Source organism: Caenorhabditis briggsae (assembly GCF_000004555.2).
Source record: "Caenorhabditis briggsae complete genome, chrIV, whole genome shotgun sequence".
NCBI lineage: Eukaryota > Metazoa > Nematoda > Chromadorea > Rhabditida > Rhabditidae > Caenorhabditis > Caenorhabditis briggsae.
Genome location: NC_013487.2, coordinates 7289924 through 7311557, shown reverse-complemented (window position 1 = coordinate 7311557; position 21634 = coordinate 7289924). Strand labels below are relative to the sequence as shown.

The following is a 21634-nucleotide window of genomic DNA, read 5'->3' as shown; positions in this document are numbered from 1 at the left end:
GAGTAAAAGCGCGCAAATTCAAACTTTTAAAATTTTTTCGCTCGTTTTCACTTTTTTTTCGGTTTTTTCAAGAGTTTTCTAGGTTTTTGTCAATTTTTCTTCCAGATACATCGGAAAATTTGAAAAAAACAGTGAAAACGAGCGAAAAAATTTTAAAAGTTTGAATTCGCGCGCTTTTACTCACCGGGCGGCCTAGAAAAAACCTCGACCCTAAGGGCTTTAAGAGTATTTTTCGATGCGTTTTTCTAGATGAAGGATTTTTTTTGAATTTTAATTTTTTTTTCTTCATTTTTTTTCTTTATTTTTAAATTGTTTTTTCTTTATTTTTATGTCAATCTACATGCATTTCTGCACATTTTGATGCAAAAAATTTCACCGTACACCACCTTTAAACACATGTCATATTGGTTTTCAGGAAGAACAAATAAAAAAGAAATTACATAAAACACCAAACAATAGTCAAGGATTGTTAATATTTCTTCATTGAAGCAATTTAATTGAACTCTTTGAATACCAAATTGACTCGATCTGTTCCATCCTCACAAACCAATATTTGATTTCTATTCGAATCCAATCGAGATGCAAGCAACGTGGCAGCCACTGTTTCATATCCTCTCTTACTCAACAGAATTTGATTTGCAAGAGATGAAGCTTCAGCTACGATTCCACTCGCATCCACTGACTGAAAATAAGAATTTGTTGGCCAAATAAGGTGAATATTTCACCTTCAACAGAGCTTGATTCTCAGTCCAATTCATAAATATGGAAGCTAATCCCTGTCGCTGATGGCTTTTATTAACTGATGATATTTCAAAGTGTAAAACTGTATGGTGATTATGTCTCAATTTCCAGAAGGACTCGTGAAGTTCATTCAATATTTCTCCAATTGTCACGACACCTTTCCTATCACCACCAAATTGAAAATCCTGAAAACAAAACGTTTTTATTTCCTATTTCTTTCCCACTCACCTCTTCTATATCTTCATTCTTTTTAGCATCACCTCTTCTCCACACTGAATTCAACATGCATCCCACAACTTGATCATTTCTTTTCTCTCTTGCCAAAATGGAAACTTCGTTTTTCAAAACTCTTTGGAGAACTCCATCAAAACAGGCTTTGATATCAGACTCTGTCATTCCAGCAGCCTATTATAAAATCCAGATTTTCCAAAGAAATGTATTGTTAGACGCCTACCTTGTTCAATGGCTCTTCCACTCGGAAATTATTGTTCAGAAATTCAAAAACTTCATCTCGATTTGATTTCTTAACAGTGTCAAAGTAATATTTTTCAGTGGTTGTGGGTAACAAAACACTGAATCTGAAAGAGTATTATTAAGAATTAGGTCTAGAATTCCTATGACTTACTTTCTTCTGAACGTGATAAACAGACGAGATACCTGCATGACTCAATGAAACAAAATAGAAAAACCTTTTATCAGACGAGACTTAGAGAAACGTGAAGAGACACTTCAAGAGTACAAAAAGTTCAAACAATCAATCAAGGAGACAAGAGAGTGTCAAGAGCAGAACGAAAGAAAGAAGAAGAAAATATGGTTGAAAAAATGAAAATTATGATTGTAAAAACATGCGGATAACTATTTTCTGGCAAAATATTCGGAGCATGCCATAATTTTGGGGTCATTGGGGGTACAAAGCAGTTTAGGGGTTCAAAATTCGCAATTGGAAGGTACGAAATTCTTGAAAAAACATTAGAAATTTTTAGAATTTTGTACCCCTGAATCACATTGTACTCCTTTGTAAGCTTCGAACTACCGTGAACTTGTATTAGAAGGGCCCCTCTACTAGAAGTGCTCTTCTCATCTGATCCCACGAAAAGTACAAGTCCACCCTCTAATTGAAGGGCGCCTCTAGAAAGACAACCTCTTCTAAAGCAGGTTTTACGGTATTTGCCCTATTTTGTGTTACCCAAATTAAGAGTTTTGAGGAGAGTTGATGTCATTCTGGTTCTCCAATTGGTGGGAAACAGCAGCACTTGGGACAACTTTTGCTCTACAGCAAAAGGAATCTGAAACTCTATTTCAGGTTTTTTTCAATAAAATTTCATCTCACTTAAAACTGCATTCCGATAGTTTTTGATTATAACAATTGTTGGAAGAGGATCAAATGCCGGATACATGCTTATTGTGATCGAAGCAATTCCACAAATGGTTCCCATTCCGTGACCCATAAATGCAAAAGAATAGATAATTGTAACAGGAATATGCATCAGAACAATTGGAATCATAGTTTGAACAACTAAAGCATAGAACAGTTCAGTCTGTAGGGATTTATTTCTGGTAGACATATGAGATGCCAAATCGTTGATTTTTTGGTATATTTTGACTCCGAAAAACAAGGCAGTAAAAATAGAAGAACTCTGGAAATGAGTAGATGAAAAACAGGAATTGATAGATCTGCCTACAATTATAAAACAGTTGACGAGAACTCCAATAATTTGCTCGTAAACTATAAAAAACTCTCCATTCTTGTTTCTGCCATAAAAATGTAATCCAAAATAGACAAGTTCGTTAAGGGAAAGACCATAATTATCCATTACATCTTGCTTCACAAATTCGTTTGTATATTCTGTGGGTGCACATGGAAAGTAGCTGCCAAGACCCCAAATTATTCCATAGAAAATGGGAAAAGATAACCATAATACAATCTTCCAGGTATAAAAAGTTCCAAGAAGAGGATGTCTGGAAAGTTGTCGTAAGATTTACGCTTATTTGGTTTTTACCCGCTGGCAACCAAGAATCTATAAATGAAATGAATTCCAAATATGGCCATTGATGTTCCGAAAAAGCCACTGTAAACGCCTACAAGTCTCGAAATTGACCGTGTAAAGCCTCTTCTATTACAGGTTTCACGGTATTCTGAGATTTTTTGAACAATTTCCAAAAGAAATTCATCAAAACATGATAATTATTGTCCCATACTTTATGTAGCTTGTCCCGTAACATCACAGTTTTCAAAACTTACAAAGAAAAATATAAGAAACAGCTTTTCCAAAGAATGACTCATTCAAATTGACGATAACGATTAAAGCAGGTCCGTATGAGTAAAAAATCTAAAATCTCTCTTATTTCCCTATATACGGAAAATTTTCAAACCGGAGAAACAAGAAAATCTGTCACAGAATAAAGAATTTCAAAAACAGATATAAAGGTCATAAGATATTTGTATGGTCCCAGTTTGCTTGGAGATTTCTTGATGATAATATAAATTAGTATAGAATTTATCAGAATTGATATTGATTCTGACACGTGTTGCACAGCTTGTTGAATCACTTTCGATTGTTGGGTGTAGGAGGAATTCATCAGGAAACTTTATAAAAACCGTTTGTTCAGAATGAAAAAGTATAATGAAGAGAAGAGAAGGAAGTATAGCTATATCTCAATTCAAAAATATTTTCATATCCATCACGAGAAATGAAATCTCGGGCGGATAAAAGTGTAGACATGAGCATGATAAACAAAGTAAGAAGAAGTACGAGAAACGTGCTCAAGTCGGCTGTTCTGATAATTATAGGTTACTAATTGAGGGAGTGTTATGAAGATCAAACGAATTTTTTTCAAGCTTCAGATTTTCTGGATTGTGATTGATAGTTAGTAATTTCTTCAACCAACAATACTGTAAAAGCTGTAATAGAAAGGCCCCACACTGTCAATTTTAAGCTTAATCATCTCAATTCCTATGCAAGATATCAATTATGTGTCAACTGACAAAACACGCCTGATATTATGATAACAATCTACAAGTCGACAATTTTTCTATATCTCTCACACGAATCGAGAAAAATTGGCTTAGAGTTAAAAGTTACAGGCTCTTCTATTTCAGGTACTACGGTAATTAGATTCTCAGAAACGTTGTGAAACTGCTTTCTGAATCACTTTTATAATTATTTTTAAATGATAACCAATTTATTTATTATACTTTCAATCAAAAACAACAGTTCACAATCATTTAGTTCTTTCTGCGACGTGGATGTTGATGACGGTCGTGACCAGTGATCAGACGGGAAATGTAATACAGAACAGCCGGACCCTGAATACCGAGAAACAGTCACAATTCAGTATTAGACTCAGAAACTCACATTTGGATATTTCTTTCTCAAGGCAGAAACGGCAGCCTCCTGTTGAGCAACAGTCTGATCTTTGTTATCGAAAATCTTGATCAATTCATTGTGGACCTCAAGAAGACTCTTGATAACTTCTGGTCTCTGTTTTTTGACGATTTCTTGGTTGTCAGCCTTCAGTTTCATGTCGTCTTTGATGGCTTGCTGAAACAAATAATAATTTATTTGGGGATTGATATCTGGTATCCAAAAATAAGTATGTATTTTTAGATTCTTTTAAAAGTCACTTATCAGATTTTTCTATAGTATTAGAAAAAAGCTAATTAGGTCTACTGGGACTTACCGCAAATCCATGCTTCTCGGCGAAAGCGAGTCTCTGTTCCTCTTGTTGCTTGATGGTCAGTTGTTGATTTCCGAAGATCTTATAGTATTCCTGTTTCTCCTCTTTAGTCAAATTTTTCAAATAAGATGGCCCAAATAGGAAATGTCCACCACCATTTGGTGGTCCATTTTTCTTTTCGGCATCTTTTTGGCATAATGCAAATGATGATAATGCAACGATGAGAAAGAAAAGAGAAGTGTTGAACGACATGATGGTTACACAACAATTTCTTTCCGTTTCGATTCGTTTCTTTTATATGAAAACGGTAGAAAAACTTTATGAGGCCCCTGCTTCGAGTTGCAGCGAACATTTATTATAGAACTGTGTTGCGGGGACATACATCTTTCATTTCGGCACATCATTTTGCGGTCGAAGATCTCTTCCAAGCGTCAATGTGATTTGTGCCCGAAGGAAAAAAACCGAGTTTTAGGTGTTGATAGACTTCCTTCTCACCCTGTAGGAAAACGATTATGGAATAATAAGAAAAGATTTGATTAAAGGAATACGGCTCGAAGTTTCAGTACAAAAACCATTTGTTTCAGCATATGCACAGTTTAAAAACTTTTATTTATCACAGGCTTTGCCGAAAAACTGCTAGTTGACAGACGAAGGAGAAGCGACGGGTCGTCGGCGGACCGTTAACGGATAATCGGAACCCCTTGGAAGCTTGACTTCAAGGTTTTGATTGGAAATCAGTTAGAAAAATATTTTACGCATTCACTAGATTATAGAATAATGATAGAAGCTAATTTTTTCACATGGGACCACCGCAAAAAATAGGTTGCGGAATGAATTCTCAATGACAGCCAAAGGGCGCTAACTAGTCGATTCTGGGAATCTATAAAATTCATTATTATAAACATTTTTACAAAAACTAAAATCCTAGGCTCGGCTGGAAACTTTTTGGATACCGCAACTTTTTTCTGGAAAATGTAATTTATGAATTTTTATTACCCCCAACAACTCTCTGATATTTCTCACGTTTAATAGCGGATATTTTTCCATCTCACAGTATCTGATGTGAGTTCGTGATCTTTTAGACTTGATTGAGAATGCTCGAATAATTGAAAAAAATTGATAATTTTTATCCCAAAAATAATTAACGATTATGAGTCAAATTCATTCTTGATTTTCCTCTTCTGAACTCTCCTCTTCACTTTTTGGAGTAGTTGACTCCTCCTTTGGCTCTCCTTTTGGACCTCCCTTTGGTCCTCTATTTGGTCCTCTACGTGGTCCACCGCGTGGTCCCTTTGATCCACCTTGAATACGGGAACGAATGAAACGAAGAGCTGCGACCTCCACTGGGTTCTCCTTAGCAATGGCTCCAATTGCAGCCAACTGCTCAGCACGGGTTTGATCCTTGTTGGCAAAAATGGCGCTGAGCTTTTCGGAGACAGATGCCAAATTTTCAATCACTGTTGTTTGATTTTTCTTGATTTCAGCGAGGTGGGCAGTCATGTTGGCTTGGAACTCCTTGAAGATTTCCTGAATAAAAATACATATAATTTTAGTCTGGATAGATTGTAAAATCTTACAGAAACTTTATATTTTTCAGCGAGAGCAGCGAGTTGGGTGTCAATCTCAGTGATAGTCAAGTTCTCGTTTTTGGAGACCTTCTCGAATTCCTTCTTGCCTTCGGCACTGACGTCAGCTAGGAATGGTGGGAGTCCTGGTCCTCCGCGTGGTCCTCCTGGTCCTTTTGGTCCTTTCAGCCCAAATGGTCCCTTTGGCCCTCCTGGTCCTTTTGGTCCACCTGGTTCTTTAGCACCTTCTGGTTTACCACCATGTTCACCCTTTGGTCCTTCCGGACGAGCCAAGACAACAGCAGAGACCGCAAGAACGGAGAAAACGATTTTGAGCGACATGTGAAACCTTTGAGAGTAGAAGAACGTTTGAAAGTTGAAAAAAGAGAAGATGATGACTCTATTGAGCATCCCATTCTTTTTATATCAGTTTTCAAACTGACGCTGATCAACTGAGAGAGTTCAAAAAGTTTAGAAACTGAGAATTTTGATACTGATCTTTCTCGGAATATAGTTCTCTTAGTAACAGTTAACAATAGAACCTGAGAAAAAAAAATACTTTTTTGATCGGCAAAAAGTTTTTCATTCACAAGATTTATAGCTACGGTCAACATCAACACCAAAGCAGAAAACTCGAATTAAAAAAATAAAGTTGGTTCAAAAGCTTCCGGCCATTTTATCGATAAATTTTGGCTCTCCATGCTTCGGGATCGTGGGCATTTAAGATGGAATAATGGAGTTGTTCAAATTAAGTCTAAGAAGCAGAATTTGTTTTGTACAGGGGTTTTTATCCAGAATATTGAGATCTACATTACTTGTCATTAAGATGTCATTACAAAAACATTTTTCAGTTGAATTTCGGCCATTTTGAACATTTTCAGGCACCGAAGGCGTGATTCAACCAGCTGCTAAGAGATATAAAAATTTGACAACTGATAAAATATTTTCCATAATAACCCCAATATTTTGTTAGTTGATAAGTTTTTTGGCATTACTCATAGGAACCGAGATAATTGATCTCAAAGTTGCACGTATAGGGTGAGCTTCCATTACAGTACTTACTATTTTTTTTCATTTGTTAAAGCCAAGGTTCCATTCATTCAAGGAAATTTCCAAAACCAGAATGAAATAACATCGCCGTCATCAATATCATTGTTGTTAAGTGGTGAAAAAATTTGGCCGATTTTATGTACAAGAATCAGAAAACAATAGTACAACTGATAAAGGGCATTTTGACTTTGCTCGTGCTTCCAGCCTCCATTGGCGGAATAAATTATTGTTTTTTTTCTTTCGAAGAACAGCGACTGCGTCCTCTTGTTGTGCGTAGGATTGCTTCTTGTTTTTAAGTATTTCGTCAAGTTCATCGGAAATCAGAAACACATTCTTGATAAGCTGTTTCCGTTGTTTCTTTGCTTGATATAAACTAACAGTTCTTTTTTCGTGGAAGGATTTGAATTCATCCCAAAATTAATAACTGTTTCAAAAAATTCACAATATTGGGACGAACTGAGTATTTCTCTGCAAGTGCCTCGAATTGTAATTTGTAATTTGTTTATTGATCAGGTGTAATAAAACATTAGAGGGCAAGACATGAAAGGCTGAATTGAGCATTAATTTCAGAAATTGTAGCCTCTTAGTTGCTGAAAACATTCACAAATTCCTATTGTCCATCTGCACTGACACTGGATAAGAATTCTATAATAACTAACAAAATATTGGTGATATTATGATGAATATTTTCTCAGTTGACCACTCTTTGCTATCTTTTACAGGAACAGAGATAAATTGGTTCGAGTTGAAAGTTAAGGGTGACTTTCTATCAGAGTGTTTACGGTATAAGTCGGAAGTTTTTCCCATTAAGTTTTATTGCTCAATAGTTTTAAAATCATTAAAAAACATAAAAATAAATAAACTTTATAATAGAAAACCAATATAAAAATCAAGAGAGCTTAGTTGGCAGCTGAAGCAGCTGGAGCAGCTTCCTTGGTCTTCTTCTCATCTTTTCCCTGTCCACGTGGTCCCTTCTTATGATATCCTCCATGCTTTCCTCCGAACTTTCCGTGTCTTCCTGGTCCTCCTGGTCCTCCGTGACGTCTTCCTCCGAATCCTCCAAGTCTCTTGGCAATGAATTCGACGGTATCAACGGCGACTGCATTTTCCTTACGAAGAGCAGCAATGGCTTCGTGTTGAGCCTTGCGAGTCTGATCCTTCTTCTCATGGATTGCGGAAAGTTTCGAGGCAACTGCAGAAAGGCTGCTGATCACGGAAGTTGTATTCTTCTTGATTTCAGCATGTCTTGCCTCTTCTTTGGCTTTGTGCTCCTTGTAGGCAGCCTATAAGAAATTGAATTTTATAGTCATTGCAATAAATAAAAACGAAAAACTCACAGCAACTCCATACTTCTCAGCAAGAGCAGCAATTTGGGAATCAACTTGGGCCAAAGTTAATGCCTCGTTCTTGAATACGGCAAAAATTTCCTTCTTTCCTTCCTCGGAGACATTTCCGAAGAATGATGGTCCGAAATTGTGTCCTCCATGACCTCCTGGTCCACCTCTTTTGTGCTCTCCCTTCTCTCCTCCACGTTCTCCTGGTCCAGCAACAACAACGGCGACCAAAGCAATGGTGATGAAAATCAAGTTACGAGCCATCTGAAATCAATATCAACATCAGAAGATAAGGAGCAAAGAAGAAAAGAGAAGAAGAGTCGAATGATGATTTCCAGAGAATTCAATTCTTCCTTTTATACCGGTAGCTCACTTTTCTTTTCAGGTGAAATAGAACACGAAACAGAGAGTTTGTATATGTAGTAGTTTCGATATGCGTACATCCATTGATACTGATACTGATCTTTATATTATCCTCTGCAGGCGGAGGGTTGCGATCATTTTTTGAAACTTTTTCAGGTACGCGTTGGACGGAAAAAAAAAGGAAAAGAAATGACGATCTCAAACATCAAAGCATCTTTTTATTTATTTAAAACTCAACTGTGTTAATGTATTATCATGAATTTAAATTTTGAAATTTTATTTAATTGTTAATTCCATTGCAGATTTTTCGACTTAAATCATGGCTATCATTCTGCCACAAAAATCAGATCTGTGGAAGAAACGCCGGTGGCCATGACCGAAGGTCCCGCAACGACAACTACCGTAACCTAAAAACATACTTGTAACGGGCCGGGCTTTTTCCCGAATATTTGAGGCCCGGCCTGACCCGGCGGGCCTGTCATTCCACCAGTTTTGAAAATTTCAAAAAACACATAAGGGGGGGGGGGGGACCCTTATGTGACAAAAAGCACAAAAAAATATAGAAAATTGAATTGAGAGCTCAAAATTCGGTTCAAAATGACAAACCTTTTGCTACCGGGCCTTCCGGGTCCGGGCTTTGGCGGGCCAGCCCGGAATTTTACAAGTATGCCTAAAAGTATATCTTTCGTGTTATTTTCTCGATTTTCTCTGATTCTCGTCTAGTTTTCTGTCATTTTCCATCCAGAAAAGTAGGCAATAAAAGTTGTCATAGTGCAAAAATTGGCTGAAAACGCACGAAAATCAAAAAAATCTGGAAAATCGAACTATTTTTAAGTTACTGTAGTTGTTGTTGTGGGATCTTTACCAGCGGCATTTCTCTTCCACAGCTCCGATTTCTTTGTACCAGAATAGCATGTATACTTCAAGTTGGTCTAATTTTTTTTTACTAAAGACAAAGTAACTAGAAAAAGAAGTGAGCGTACGAGTAGTTTGAACCGGGAACGTTATTCACAGAATCATCCCATACTCGTCTCGTTAATCTGGTTTCATCGACTAAAGCGGATAATCCTTCCTTAAACTCATACTCCCAAAGTTCATTTATTGTAACCTTCATTATTTATTAGAGAAGCAGCAGTGCCGGTACGGTTATTAAAAATCGTACATGAAAAAACAAAGGAATCATATAAAACATAAATAACCAGTATAAAATTAAGTCAGGAGCAATAAAGCATCTATCACAATGGGTCCAGCACTCGTTATCACGCCCAGAACTCGTCATCAAGAACAATCTCCTCACTGAGATGTTGGAAGATTCGCGAAGATCCGAAGAAGTCGGTTACTCGAACTCGCTTCACATCTTTGGGATAGTGATCTTTTCGAACTCCTGCAAATTACAAGTATTGGAACTTATTTTTGCAGATCGTCGAAAAATTATAATCTTGTTCATTATACTGTCATGGTAACAGTCATGAAGATTGAATATTAGTAAAATCTCAATAAAACTAAGAAAGATATATATATATATATATATATATATATATATATATATATATATATATATATATATAGGATGATCCATGGAACCCTATCTTTTCGGTTCCGCGTTACTTCGAAACCTCGGTTATACAGACGAATGGATAAATTACAGACTACAAAATCAATTTTAGGGGTTTCAAATATGCTTTTTCTGACGGAACACATTCTGAACATCGAAAAACTCGAGAATTTTTTTGTTCTTTGGAGAACATCAAATTTTGGATTTTTTTTCGCTTTTCAGAATTTGATCTAAAAGTCCCAAAACTCCTAAAATTGTATCTGACTTAACTGAAAACCCTAGAATTGTTTTTTACAGTTTTTCGGGATTCTTTCTTGAATTTTCAAAAATACTCACCAGTATTAGACAAACATTTTCTCGCTGGACATGAATCGATATAGTCTTGCATATTAGCTGACGAGTTTAGAGCTTTCACTTTGTTATTTAGAAAATTCACAGTGTAGTGGGTGTACCTTAAATTGTTTCAGTTCATTAGATGTTATATATTTTCAAAACATACCGATCGATGACGTACACACCGATATCTGTATCCACATCGTATGAATAGCTTTCTTCGTGGGTCAAGCTACTCGAGAGACTCAAAACATTTGGTGAATCAATCCATTCGTACATTGATGCACTACGACAACTGTCAGCAATTACTAACATTTCGTGGTAGCTGAAAATTGAATATTTTATTTTTTGATAATTTGAGAAGGATGTAAAGCAATAATTTACATTCTTTACTTCAGAATTTCAATACTTTGCCACTGATTGAGTGACAATATGAAAAGATTTTCTCAAGTTTAGAATTCCTCCATTCTAATTTCTCACCGATTATCCTCGAACATCGTCTGAACAGCATATGCCAAATCAACGTTTGTCAGTTCTTCGGAATCCTGAAACTTCATGAAACTGTCTCCACCGTGACCAGTCAAATAAATCAGAACATTGCTTTGATGATCAGTGAGCAATCGTTTCGAACGAGGGGTTGCAGGATGATGGCGACCTGTTAGGATACGGATGAAATTTTCTACAGTCACTTCTTCTCCTCGGTAATCGACTTCCACGTCGCTTCCATACAAATTAGCTCCAGCTCTCGCTGCGTAGACTGTGCCTGGTCGTGGGTTTCTAGAGTTGCAGGGAACATCTTCAGCAAGCATCATAATAATATTACTGTAAAATGATAGACATTGGCTGCAATTTTTTTTTTGATTTCTGAAACCTGTCTGGAACTCCTAATCTTTTGATAGAATGATAAAGGGCTAAAACATTTGAAACATGACGATAGTTGAACCAGAATTTTGAGGTGCAGACCAGCACCGCCCAATTATTCGTGTGACCTGAAATTCCCACCCTCGCAATTGTCAAATTACGAATCAATAAATACCTGGAGTATCGAAAAGCTCATCGATTTTGAGCTGGAGACCAGTATTTAAAACAGCTTGAGATCCGATTATTGCGGAAAAAATCAATAGTACATGGCGCATAGCCTTAAATGTTCTATTTCAATGAATAATGGCTTGTTTGACTATTGTGCACTAGGGCGCAAATTGTGCTGTGGGCATGTAATAATGTGGAACATCTGGCTAAGACAGTATTCTGAGAATGCATTGCTTAGGTAACAACATATGAACAAACAAGGTTTTATCAGTTGTCGTACAACGAGATAAAAGTAAATAACAAGTTGCTTATCGGTTGGACTTGGCGACACGCTCGAGCTCGTCCTTCTTCTTGATGGCGTAGCTGTTGGAGGATCCCTTAGCGGCGTTGATGAGTTCGTCAGCCAAGCATTCAGCGATGGTCTTGACGTTTCTGAAAGCAGCTTCGCGAGCTCCGGTGCAGAGAAGCCAGATAGCCTGAAAATAATTACTCAGTATTGAAAAAAAAACTAGAATAGTTTTACCTGGTTGACTCTTCTGAGTGGGGCAACGTCAACAGCTTGTCTGCGGACTGTTCCGGCACGACCAATACGGGTCGAGTCTTCACGTGGTCCCGAGTTGATAACGGCATTGACCAAAACTTGGACTGGGTTCTGAAAATTAGTCGATAAAATAAACACAAAAGTATGCAGTAAATTTGTACCTCTCCAGTGAGCAAGTAGATGATCTCGAAAGCGTGCTTGACGATTCTGACAGTCATGAGCTTCTTTCCGTTGTTGCGTCCGTGCATCATCAAAGAGCTGGCAAGACGCTCGACGATTGGGCAGGCAGCCTTACGGAAACGGCGGACTTGGAAGCGTCCAGCCGAATGTGGAAGGTACTTGGCGGACTTCTCCTTGACTGGAATGTAGTCGACAAGCGAAATGTCAGATACATTCACGCTCTGAAGCGACCATTTTCCGAAGAGAGCAACCTGGAAAACTTTATCAGTTACTTGATTTTTTAAATTAATTTTTTTTTGATAAAATTTTATCGAATTAAGAATTTTTAAAGAGTAATTTTATAAACCTCTGGGGCTTCGGTAGCTGGAGCGGCGTCGATCTCGACGTTTTCAGATCCCCAGTTATCGGCCATCCTGAAATTAAAAACAATTTGAACTTAATTGAGCAAAAAAAAATCAAAAGTCAGAAGATTATAAAACAATTCAATGTGAATTCATTCCGGTTATAAAAGAGTACAGAACTTTGACAAGTCCTAAATTTTTGAATAAGACTTGACGATATTCATGACAAACGAACGATATAAAATCGATTTAAACCCGAAAAACAGTATTTTAAGCACTAATTTGCACGAATTTTAGGCCAAAATCGTGAAAAAAACATTAAAAAAAGAAATTTTGCAAAAAAGAAATAGAAATTGGGCCTCAAATCTCCTGTCGCTGGTAACTGTCGTGGCGAGATATCGCCACCGGCGAAACGCATTGCGCCTTTAGTTTTTGTCGTCTGCGTCTCTTAAAATTAGAAACAGAGCGGCAACTCCAAAACGATTCTTTCATTCGAATGGGTTCCACAAAAGTTGGAAAAAAAGAAAAATTTAAAAAAGAAAGATAAAAATTTATTATTGGAATACAACATAGAATCGACTCAAATGGGGTTATTCACCAACATGTAGAGAAATGCAGAGAAAATACGAAAAATTCCGCAGAAATTCGGAGAATGAGCCAAACTGGCTGAAATTTCGAAGAAAATAATAGAAAATTATAGGGAACATATTCACAAAAAGTTGGGTCAAAATATTCACTTTGAAAGTTTGGCTGGAATTTCAGACAAAACTTTCAAAGTGAATATGTTGACCCAAATTTTTGTGAATATGTTCCCTATAATTTTCTCCTATTTTCTCCGAAATTTCTGCCGGTTTGGTTCATTCTCCAAGGAATGGGAAAGCTCTGTTGGGAAGTGAATTTCTGCGGAATTTTTTGTATTTTCTCCGAATTTTTCTGCATATCGGTGAATAACCCCAAAACATAATTATTTCGCTTACAATTAAAGTTTTATCAGACTTTTAAAAGCTTTGATTTGAAATCGATGCTTCGAAACTTCGTTTCCATCGTGAAAGTCTCAAGTTGAATTTTATCCTCAAATCCTCAATTACTTGGAAAAGCTTTTCTATTATCCCAATGATGATTCGTCACTAACAGGAATGGTCATGTTACCGTAAAACCTGTAATAGCAGAGCCCACTAATTTCTAACTTTGCGCTAATATATATCGTTTCCTGTCATATATATATATATATAAAAGTTGTCATCTGATAAATTGTTTATCATACTATAACACATTTTATTAGTTGACACCTTTTAAAAACCTCTGACAGGAACCGAGATAAATTGACTCAAACTTGATAGCGCGGGGTCCTTCTATTATAGGTTTTACAGTAAATGTGGAAAATTAAGATGATTATTTTAGATGTGATTCATCAATGTATGCCCTCATTCTGTCCAGAATGATTTTACATAAAAAATCAAAGCTATAGGTACTAAATGTAAAAAGCTTTCATGTAATCGTTAACTTTTTCATCAGGCCAGACAATAAATCACAATATTTTGTCGTTTTCGTCTCGCTTCTCTGTCATGGTTCATGCGGCTTTCCAATTTCTTCGCCGCGTTTTCATCCATTTGCCACGTCAGTTGTCGTGCTTGTGCTCATCCACACTTGTGCTCCGAAGAGCAGTACAATTGATCCCTGGCCCGTGACACTTTTACATACAAAGAGAAAAATGGAGGCAGGACCAAAAATGTTTAGATTTCTGTTTTCGGTTCTAATTATTTCACTGTGTCTTTACTCTACGAATTATGAGCTTTGAACTCTAAATTGAGATTTTTGATTTTTTTAGTTATCAAAACAAAATTTTACGATAACTTTCTCAGTTCACAAACCATAAAAATGAGAGCGCCCCCGCGGTTCCCATTTGTTTCTGTAATTCTCTCGGTATATCATTCTTTCCAACAGAGCTTTCCCATTCCTTCTTCTTCCCTATCTTCCATTCTTAAATTTCAAATGTCGGTTTCTACCATTTCCTATTCTTCTGAATCAATTGACCTGGGTCCAATTGGATCAAGAGATGCACATGGAAACCGTATTGTTTCCAGAGAAATCGTTTCACATGATCAGCAAGTTGGAGACAAAAGAAAACGCAAACTTTCAAAGAAGTTGAAGGTAAGAAGAAGAGGGAGACTTCAAAATTTTTGGTTAGGTTTTGAAAATAATATGCTAGATGGAAACTTTGAACGAAACTCTGTAAATACCGTAATCCATACTTAACCCGTCATTCGACAAGGCTTTGCGGGCCCAGCAATAGTTTCTTTTAGAATCAATGTTTTGGACGAACTAAGTTAGATATGATAGAACTCGACAAGTACTACAAAAGGATGTTATTAAGAAAAAAAAATCATCTTGTCTATGAACAAAATTGCAGACGGAACCACCCGAAAAAACAGGCACTGTATGGCTTGAAACTTTTTTCATAGACAAGATGCAGTTTTCCAAATAATCATACTTGTAAAATTCCGGGCCGGCCCGCCAAAGCCCGGGCCGGTCCGGGCCTGAGGAAAATTTCAAGGCCCGGGCCCGGCCCGGAAGGCCCGGTAGCAAAAATTTTGTCATTTTGAACCGAATTTTGAGCTCTCAATACAATTTTCTATATTTTTTTGTGCTTTTTGGATTGTTCGTCTGTTTGATCAAAAAATATTTTTAAAAAAACGAAAAAAATTTTTTGATCGAAAAAAATCACATAATGGTCCCCCCTTATGTGTTTTTTGAAATTTTCAAAACTTGTGGAAAACCGAAACCAGCTAATTGGAGCGTTTTCTCTAAAATTAGTCCACACCCAGAAGGAGGTTGAAAATAGAGGCCCCACAAAGGCCCAGTAGGCCGTACTCTTTATCAAACAATATTCTTCTACAGAAAGATTTTGGGTACTCAATAACAACTTTGTTCCTGAAAGATATTATATGTCCTTGGTTTGGAAATTTAATTATATTTCTTATCTTTCTAATCCAGACGGTTCCAAGTTATAACTCGTTCATAGTTGCCCAATGGGCAATGCCCTTGAACAGAAAGTTATAAATTTTTGAAGATTAATATCTAGGGACGATATTTGTCGATATTTGTTTTGGGATCCTAACAAGCATAGGGAAGAATATGAATTTCGTTCGGTCTCCGATTTTCGTTTCAACTGATATCATAAAGATGATTCAGAATCGAAACAAACAGATGATCACCCGTTGCAATTTCCGGTGCTCTCTTTCCTATGGCAAACAAAAACAGTCCCATGGCTGTACTATATTTCTTCTTTCTTCAAGAAAGTGTGAATATACACAAATCCAAAACAAAAATATGTGAATCATCAAAGTGAACATCACACTGTCCATCGGTGCTTCATCTGAAAGAATACAGTACCATATTGTGGCATTCTGATAACTTTAAATCCTGATCAAGTGCTAATTTTCCGGATCAATTTTTTTCGAATCTCAGACAGTTTCAAAAAATTTAGTTCTTTTTTCGAAAAAAACAGTTATAGACATTTCCAGAAATATTTAGGAAAGTGAAAGATGTTTGATTCTTTGTAATTGCTTTTTCTGTTTATTCTTGTCATGGGTATTTTCCCTATAAAACTGAATATTGAGGGGATTCAAGAAATTTTCGGAAGAACTTTCCGGAAAGTACCGGAAAGTAGTTAACTACATATTGAAAATTTGTTAGTTTAAAAAAAAGCTTATTTTTCAAAATTTGAAATTATTATTAAAGTTATGTGATAGTTATATTAGCCGAATCCCTCACCATTTTCCTAACACAGGAATGGTGAAGTTCCCGAAAAAAGTACCAAGGGCGGCTGAAGATCTGAGAATTGCCTATAACTTACCTATTCAAGAAAGTGGCGGAAGAAAGTTTGTGACAAAAATTATAAAACGCAAAAAATTAGTAATTGGACCATAATAGAGGAACTATGTCTTTTTTAAACAAAAATATTAGAAAACTTTTTCATATGGATTACAAAATATTTTACAAAAAAAGATTTTTCATTATGATCGGATTACTAATGGGGTCTTTTTATGTTTTTTGTCACAGTTCACCCCGTTTGCTTGAATACGCAAGTTATAGCCAATTCTGAACCTTCAGCCGCCGTTCGCACGCTTTTCGGCAACCGCGCCTCACCTTTGAACACTGGAGAGCAGAAGTAGTTGATGACCTAATTTTAAATTTTTTGAATGTTATTCCATCTTATTTCCTTTAAGCCACACGATTTCCAATATTTCTGACTCACTATCAAAGTACAAAAATATCAATGTGTGCTCACGATCCTGATTTTTTTTTGAAAATTCAATACAGTTATTTTTTTCCTTCAACATTCAACATAGAAACCATGAAAGAATTCAGAGAATTCTGAACCTATAAATTTTTATTTCTTCCAAAAAAATCTACAGTAACTTAAACCTTTTTCTCGATCTCTTCTTTTTTTTTTAATTTTCTAACTGTTCCAGATGGCGGCTCGAGGCAGAATATGTTGCGTTGGTCTCTCGACAGTAATCGCCATTTTTTCGTTAATCCTACTAACAGTTTGCATGTTTTCCGCTTCATTCCGATACAACTCCGACAGTTTGGGTGGAATGAAAAACTATGGACTTTTCCGATTCTGTTATACTCCGGAGACGCAAACCCAATCTCGAGACGGTAGGATTACTGTACTGTTTTTTGTTCAATAAATTTGGTTTTCAGATGATAGTAATTCCAAAACCTGCCATCTTCGAAACTACATAAACTCAGCTTACTGTCAAGAAAAATCAAACACGAATCACGAAAAATCCACAAGGAATTGCTTCGGAGGTAACTCATCTGAATACTTAACACATCAATTATACTCTTTCCAGATTTTGAGCTAGCAACTATCATACTCATTTCGGCTTCAATGGCATGTTGTATTCTTTCAATTTGCTTTTCAATCTGTACAATTTTCACCTCGTTTGGAGCTCTGGCACAGAGTGTGGTTCTGATTGCAGCTGGTTAGTTTGAAGAAATTGTTCATGAAGTAGTATGAATTCTTTGAAACCTTATCAAAGTTTAACTAATTTTTCACTTGGTAGATATTACAGTAAACTGTTGCTACCGTATAACATACATCACAAAACGGCAAATATTTCAGCAATTTGTTCATTATCTGGATTCCTAGCGTACACCTATTATTACGAACTGAAGGAAAACCAGTATGAACTGGTTTCTGGATACCAATATCAGGTTTGTATCTAGGTTAGATCATTATGATAAGAAATCACATGAGGCTGAATTCAAATATAGCCCCCACCCCAATTCAAGTATAGCCCCCCCCCCCCCCCAAAATGAACCATAGTAGAGCCCCCACCTCCAACAATCTAGACACTTGCAGCAGTTCAAAAAAAGCCCCCCACCAATTCAAATATACACCCCCACTTTTAAATGGTACATTCCAATTCAAAATAAGCCCCCCCCCACCCATTCAATTATAGACCCCCACTTTTAAATGGTTCATTCCAATTCAACATAAGCCCCCCACCCATTCAATTATAGACCCCCACTTTTAAATGGTTCATTCCAATTCAACATAAGCCCCCCACCCATTCAATTATAGACCCCCAATTTTGCGTAGTTTGTGGTGTGTGAAGGGTACCGTAACCGTCATGATTCAAATTTTGAGCTTTTCTTAAAAATTTTTTGATTTTTTCGGAATTTGTGTCATTTTTCATCATTTTTCCTTGTTTCTTGGGAACTTTATCTGAAAAATACTTTTCAGCTATGTATATCTTATCAGAACTTCCAAAATTAAAACATTCTAAAATTCAGGCTTAGGCCAAAAAATGGTGGGGACCTATTTTTGAATTGGTGGGGGTCTAAAATTGAATGGGGGGGGGGGGCTATTTTTAAAATGGTGGGGGGGGCTATTTTTGAATTTGGTGGGGGTCATATTTGAATAAAGTGGGGGGGGGGGGGGGCAGATAAGGTTTTCTTTTTGGGGGCTATTTTTGAATGGTTGGGGGGCTTTAATTGAAGAAGACAGAGAGGGGTGGGGTCATATTTTAAGAATACCAGGTTCCTCAAGTATAGGCCCCCACTTTGTACAGGTGGGGGGGGGTCATACTTTAATCAACCAATTTAACTTCAGCCCCCCCCCCCCCACACCTCAGTAGAGAACCCACCCATTTTTGTACTGGTGGGGGGCTCTACTATAGTTGTTTATAAGGTGGGGGGTCATATTGAGGTGGGGGGCTATATTTGAATTATACCAATCATGAAATTTCAGATTCATTATGGATGGGCGTACTATGTATTCGGATTTGCTTCTCTTCTTCAATGGATTTCATTTGTTTGCAGTTTGTTTGGATCTGCACTTGTGCTAGTTCATAAAAACAAGAAGCGACAGTCGAAGGTGACTAGCACATCATTGTAAACTGCAATCTTTTCTGTTCACCGTCTCCTAGTGAGTTCTTACGCGGGTTTCACTCCCAAGAATCTTTCGCCTCTCTTATAATTTGTATATAAAAATAATCAGTGGATATTTTTTATGTAATATGAGCTGTCATTCAATAAAGGTTTATTTGTGGGATTTTTTTATTCGAGTAAATAAATAAATAAATAAATACAAATAAATATTTAGACAAGAAGACAATACTTAATTTCGGTTCTGTCGACAGGGGAAATGGAAAGAGGAAGGAAAAGCTAAATAAAACCCGAAGAAAATATAGAAACGGAAAGGACAGAAAAAGTGATTATGCGAAAGAAGAGACAGGCGAATAAAACAGGGATGGCTAGATGTGATATAGAATAGTCGGAATTATAACATTTTCAGTTATTCTTCTTTCCTGAATCCACTCGCTTTCTGTTTTCTTCATTATCGACATGTTTTCCTTCGTCATAATTCCAGAGAGCTGAAACTTCTCCGCGGATGGCAGCCAAAAGAAGCGGAACGAAGAGGCAGCATGGTACAAGATACAGGAGAGCCGGTTGTGCGGCCTTGAAGCGATGCATAACGGCCATGGTGATGAAAAGCCCAGCCATGTAAGCGATAACGGTCACAGAGAAGTAGTAACGTCCTTTAAGAGAAGCCTGTGGAGCCTTCGCTTCGGCAGTACTTTGGACAACGCGATAATCGAATCGACGAAGTAAAGCAATGAAAATTCCTGGGATAACAATATCTCCGAGTCCGAGCATGCTATATTTGTTAGCCTCCCATGGTCCGTTACGGTAGATGTCTTGAGGAAACTGGAGCAGAATCGGAGCATCGATTCCTTTAGCGACTGAGGTCATCACATCTGTTCCGAAGACCCAGAAGATGTCGTAGAGAAAGAGACCACAAAGAAGCAAGGAACCAGCCTGAAACGATGAATTTCCTTAATTTAAAAATCATTATCGCGAATATGGGTTTCCGAAAATGAAAGAATCTGAACTCACCTTGAAACTTGACAGATGAAGGTGTTGGATACCGACAATAGAGAAGCTCACACCAATGATGTTGTTGGTGATCCAATGACGCTTGTACAAGTGAGAAATGAGAACTGGAGAGCAAAGAAGCAATGAGATGATATCATGACGATCGAACTCAAACTTGCACAAGTACTCCGTATCTTTGCTCTTGGCTTCTTCGATATCTCCTTCTTCCATTTCTTTTTTGCCCTTTTTCAGAGAAAGCAAATAAGGAGCGTTGAATCCAATCAGAGGTAGTCTCTTGACAATGGCGGAGACCAAAGGTTTGATTAGAGAAGCAAAGGAACTGGCTCCTTCGAAGCAAATCAGGAACGTCAAGAGAAGCATGCATTCATTTTTTCCAAGGGTCGGAAGTTGTCCATAGGCCCAAACAGCACCGGCATGAATAGCTTCAGGAACATATTGATGTGGGACCTTTGACGCTAATCTAATCAGAAGTGATTCGGCAGGATCTGTTGATGTTTCCGGGACAGCAGTGTAGTTGATAATCGTAGCATTAATTTTTTGGACGTATTCTTCAGGTACCCTCAACTTTTGAGCCACAGATGCCACCCAGTTGAAACGTTCATTAGCTGGCTTGAAGAAAAGATACAATCCGAAGAGAACACATGATGCGGAGATCGGGAATTTTTTTGCTTCTCTCATTGTGATGGAGCCTTCAATTAGACGTTTTTTCTCAATCTGTCTCCTGATATATTGGGTAGAGCGAATAGATCCAATAATGATACAGAAAATCGACATTCCATAGAGTGCAAGAGAGCTGGTCGCCTGAAAATCGCTGTTTTTCAAAAAAAACCATCTCTCTAATCTAATAAAAACTCATTTATCATCGCACACCTGAATGACAATGTACAAGTTTTTCTAAGACTAGACTTTCAGTTATATGATACAAACCTGCTCTTCAAATGTGAAGACCGTAGCATTTGCGACCGTCGATGGCACTTCGGTGGTAGTTTCCGCCATTTCGAGAGATTTGATGACCCAACTGAAACAAATTACTTAACTGGATAATTAAGAACGAAGAAAGAAAAGCGAAGAGGAATAACAAGTGTCAGAATCGGCAATTCAAAAGGGGGTTTTTTTTCGCAAATTCTTATTATATCGTCTTCAGTCGAATTCAGTTCAATTATTCCACTACTCTTCCAGATTTGAATAAAAACTATATTTTCAGCAAAGAAAACATAATTCCAGGACATCCTCTCCACGTGTTCAGAGCTATTTCCAAACTGGCCGATTGGCCGACTCCGCCCTTTTTTGCAACTAGTAATGCGCCGCACTTTGCAGTTTTCGGTTAGAGAGCACGCATATTGGAGAGACACCGACAGCCTGCGGCGTTTGCAATGAGAGGCGGGGCTTATTAAGACACGTCGAGAAGAGGTGAGCACAGCGAAGGAAAACAAATAAACGGAGAGAAAAGGGACAGTAATTGACCGTCGGGAAACACACCTCATTCCATTAATTCTCCGTCGTTAGGGAAA

The 21634-nt window shown here is 37.3% G+C and overlaps 10 protein-coding genes across 10 annotated transcripts; 2 read left to right on the top strand and 8 right to left on the bottom strand.

The window, feature by feature from the left end:
* Nucleotides 1-493: 493 nt before the first annotated feature.
* CBG06006 lies at nucleotides 494-1404 on the bottom strand (the record flags this gene model as incomplete). Its single annotated transcript, XM_045235460.1, has 5 exons — nucleotides 494-682; nucleotides 726-926; nucleotides 970-1146; nucleotides 1196-1319; nucleotides 1367-1404. 5 exons carry the CDS (start codon nucleotides 1402-1404, stop codon nucleotides 494-496), a joined length of 729 nt encoding a protein of 242 aa, XP_045093097.1.
* A 1568-nt stretch (nucleotides 1405-2972) lies between these two features.
* Nucleotides 2973-3321, bottom strand: CBG26326 (the record flags this gene model as incomplete). The annotated part of the gene is made up of 2 exons (XM_045235459.1): nucleotides 2973-3071; nucleotides 3115-3321. 2 exons carry the CDS (start codon nucleotides 3319-3321, stop codon nucleotides 2973-2975), a joined length of 306 nt encoding a protein of 101 aa, XP_045098495.1.
* Nucleotides 3322-3967: 646 nt separating this feature from the next.
* On the bottom strand, nucleotides 3968-4671 carry CBG06007 (the record flags this gene model as incomplete). Its single annotated transcript, XM_002633232.1, has 3 exons — nucleotides 3968-4048; nucleotides 4098-4283; nucleotides 4423-4671. 3 exons carry the CDS (start codon nucleotides 4669-4671, stop codon nucleotides 3968-3970), a joined length of 516 nt encoding a protein of 171 aa, XP_002633278.1.
* Nucleotides 4672-5580: 909 nt separating this feature from the next.
* Nucleotides 5581-6326, bottom strand: CBG06008 (the record flags this gene model as incomplete). Its single annotated transcript, XM_002633233.1, has 2 exons — nucleotides 5581-5946; nucleotides 5997-6326. 2 exons carry the CDS (start codon nucleotides 6324-6326, stop codon nucleotides 5581-5583), a joined length of 696 nt encoding a protein of 231 aa, XP_002633279.1.
* Nucleotides 6327-7933: 1607 nt separating this feature from the next.
* On the bottom strand, nucleotides 7934-8632 carry CBG06009 (the record flags this gene model as incomplete). The annotated part of the gene is made up of 2 exons (XM_002633234.1): nucleotides 7934-8317; nucleotides 8372-8632. 2 exons carry the CDS (start codon nucleotides 8630-8632, stop codon nucleotides 7934-7936), a joined length of 645 nt encoding a protein of 214 aa, XP_002633280.1.
* A 1358-nt stretch (nucleotides 8633-9990) lies between these two features.
* Nucleotides 9991-11755, bottom strand: Cbr-hpo-4 (the record flags this gene model as incomplete). The annotated part of the gene is made up of 6 exons (XM_002633235.1): nucleotides 9991-10115; nucleotides 10623-10738; nucleotides 10786-10944; nucleotides 11100-11441; nucleotides 11491-11608; nucleotides 11656-11755. The coding sequence occupies 6 exons, from the start codon at nucleotides 11753-11755 to the stop codon at nucleotides 9991-9993; spliced, it is 960 nt and encodes a 319-aa protein (XP_002633281.1).
* A 201-nt stretch (nucleotides 11756-11956) lies between these two features.
* Cbr-rps-5 lies at nucleotides 11957-12781 on the bottom strand (the record flags this gene model as incomplete). Its single annotated transcript, XM_002633236.1, has 4 exons — nucleotides 11957-12124; nucleotides 12172-12300; nucleotides 12351-12620; nucleotides 12716-12781. 4 exons carry the CDS (start codon nucleotides 12779-12781, stop codon nucleotides 11957-11959), a joined length of 633 nt encoding a protein of 210 aa, XP_002633282.1.
* Nucleotides 12782-14702: 1921 nt separating this feature from the next.
* CBG06012 lies at nucleotides 14703-19122 on the top strand (the record flags this gene model as incomplete). Its single annotated transcript, XM_002633237.1, has 6 exons — nucleotides 14703-14861; nucleotides 17186-17375; nucleotides 17421-17528; nucleotides 17573-17704; nucleotides 17845-17936; nucleotides 18976-19122. 6 exons carry the CDS (start codon nucleotides 14703-14705, stop codon nucleotides 19120-19122), a joined length of 828 nt encoding a protein of 275 aa, XP_002633283.1.
* Nucleotides 19123-19517: 395 nt separating this feature from the next.
* Cbr-imp-2 lies at nucleotides 19518-21119 on the bottom strand (the record flags this gene model as incomplete). The annotated part of the gene is made up of 3 exons (XM_002633238.1): nucleotides 19518-20045; nucleotides 20124-20924; nucleotides 21051-21119. The coding sequence occupies 3 exons, from the start codon at nucleotides 21117-21119 to the stop codon at nucleotides 19518-19520; spliced, it is 1398 nt and encodes a 465-aa protein (XP_002633284.1).
* Nucleotides 21120-21422: 303 nt separating this feature from the next.
* CBG26325 lies at nucleotides 21423-21582 on the top strand (the record flags this gene model as incomplete). The annotated part of the gene is made up of 2 exons (XM_045235458.1): nucleotides 21423-21480; nucleotides 21539-21582. The coding sequence occupies 2 exons, from the start codon at nucleotides 21423-21425 to the stop codon at nucleotides 21580-21582; spliced, it is 102 nt and encodes a 33-aa protein (XP_045098494.1).
* Between the last annotated feature and the right edge of the window lie 52 nt (nucleotides 21583-21634).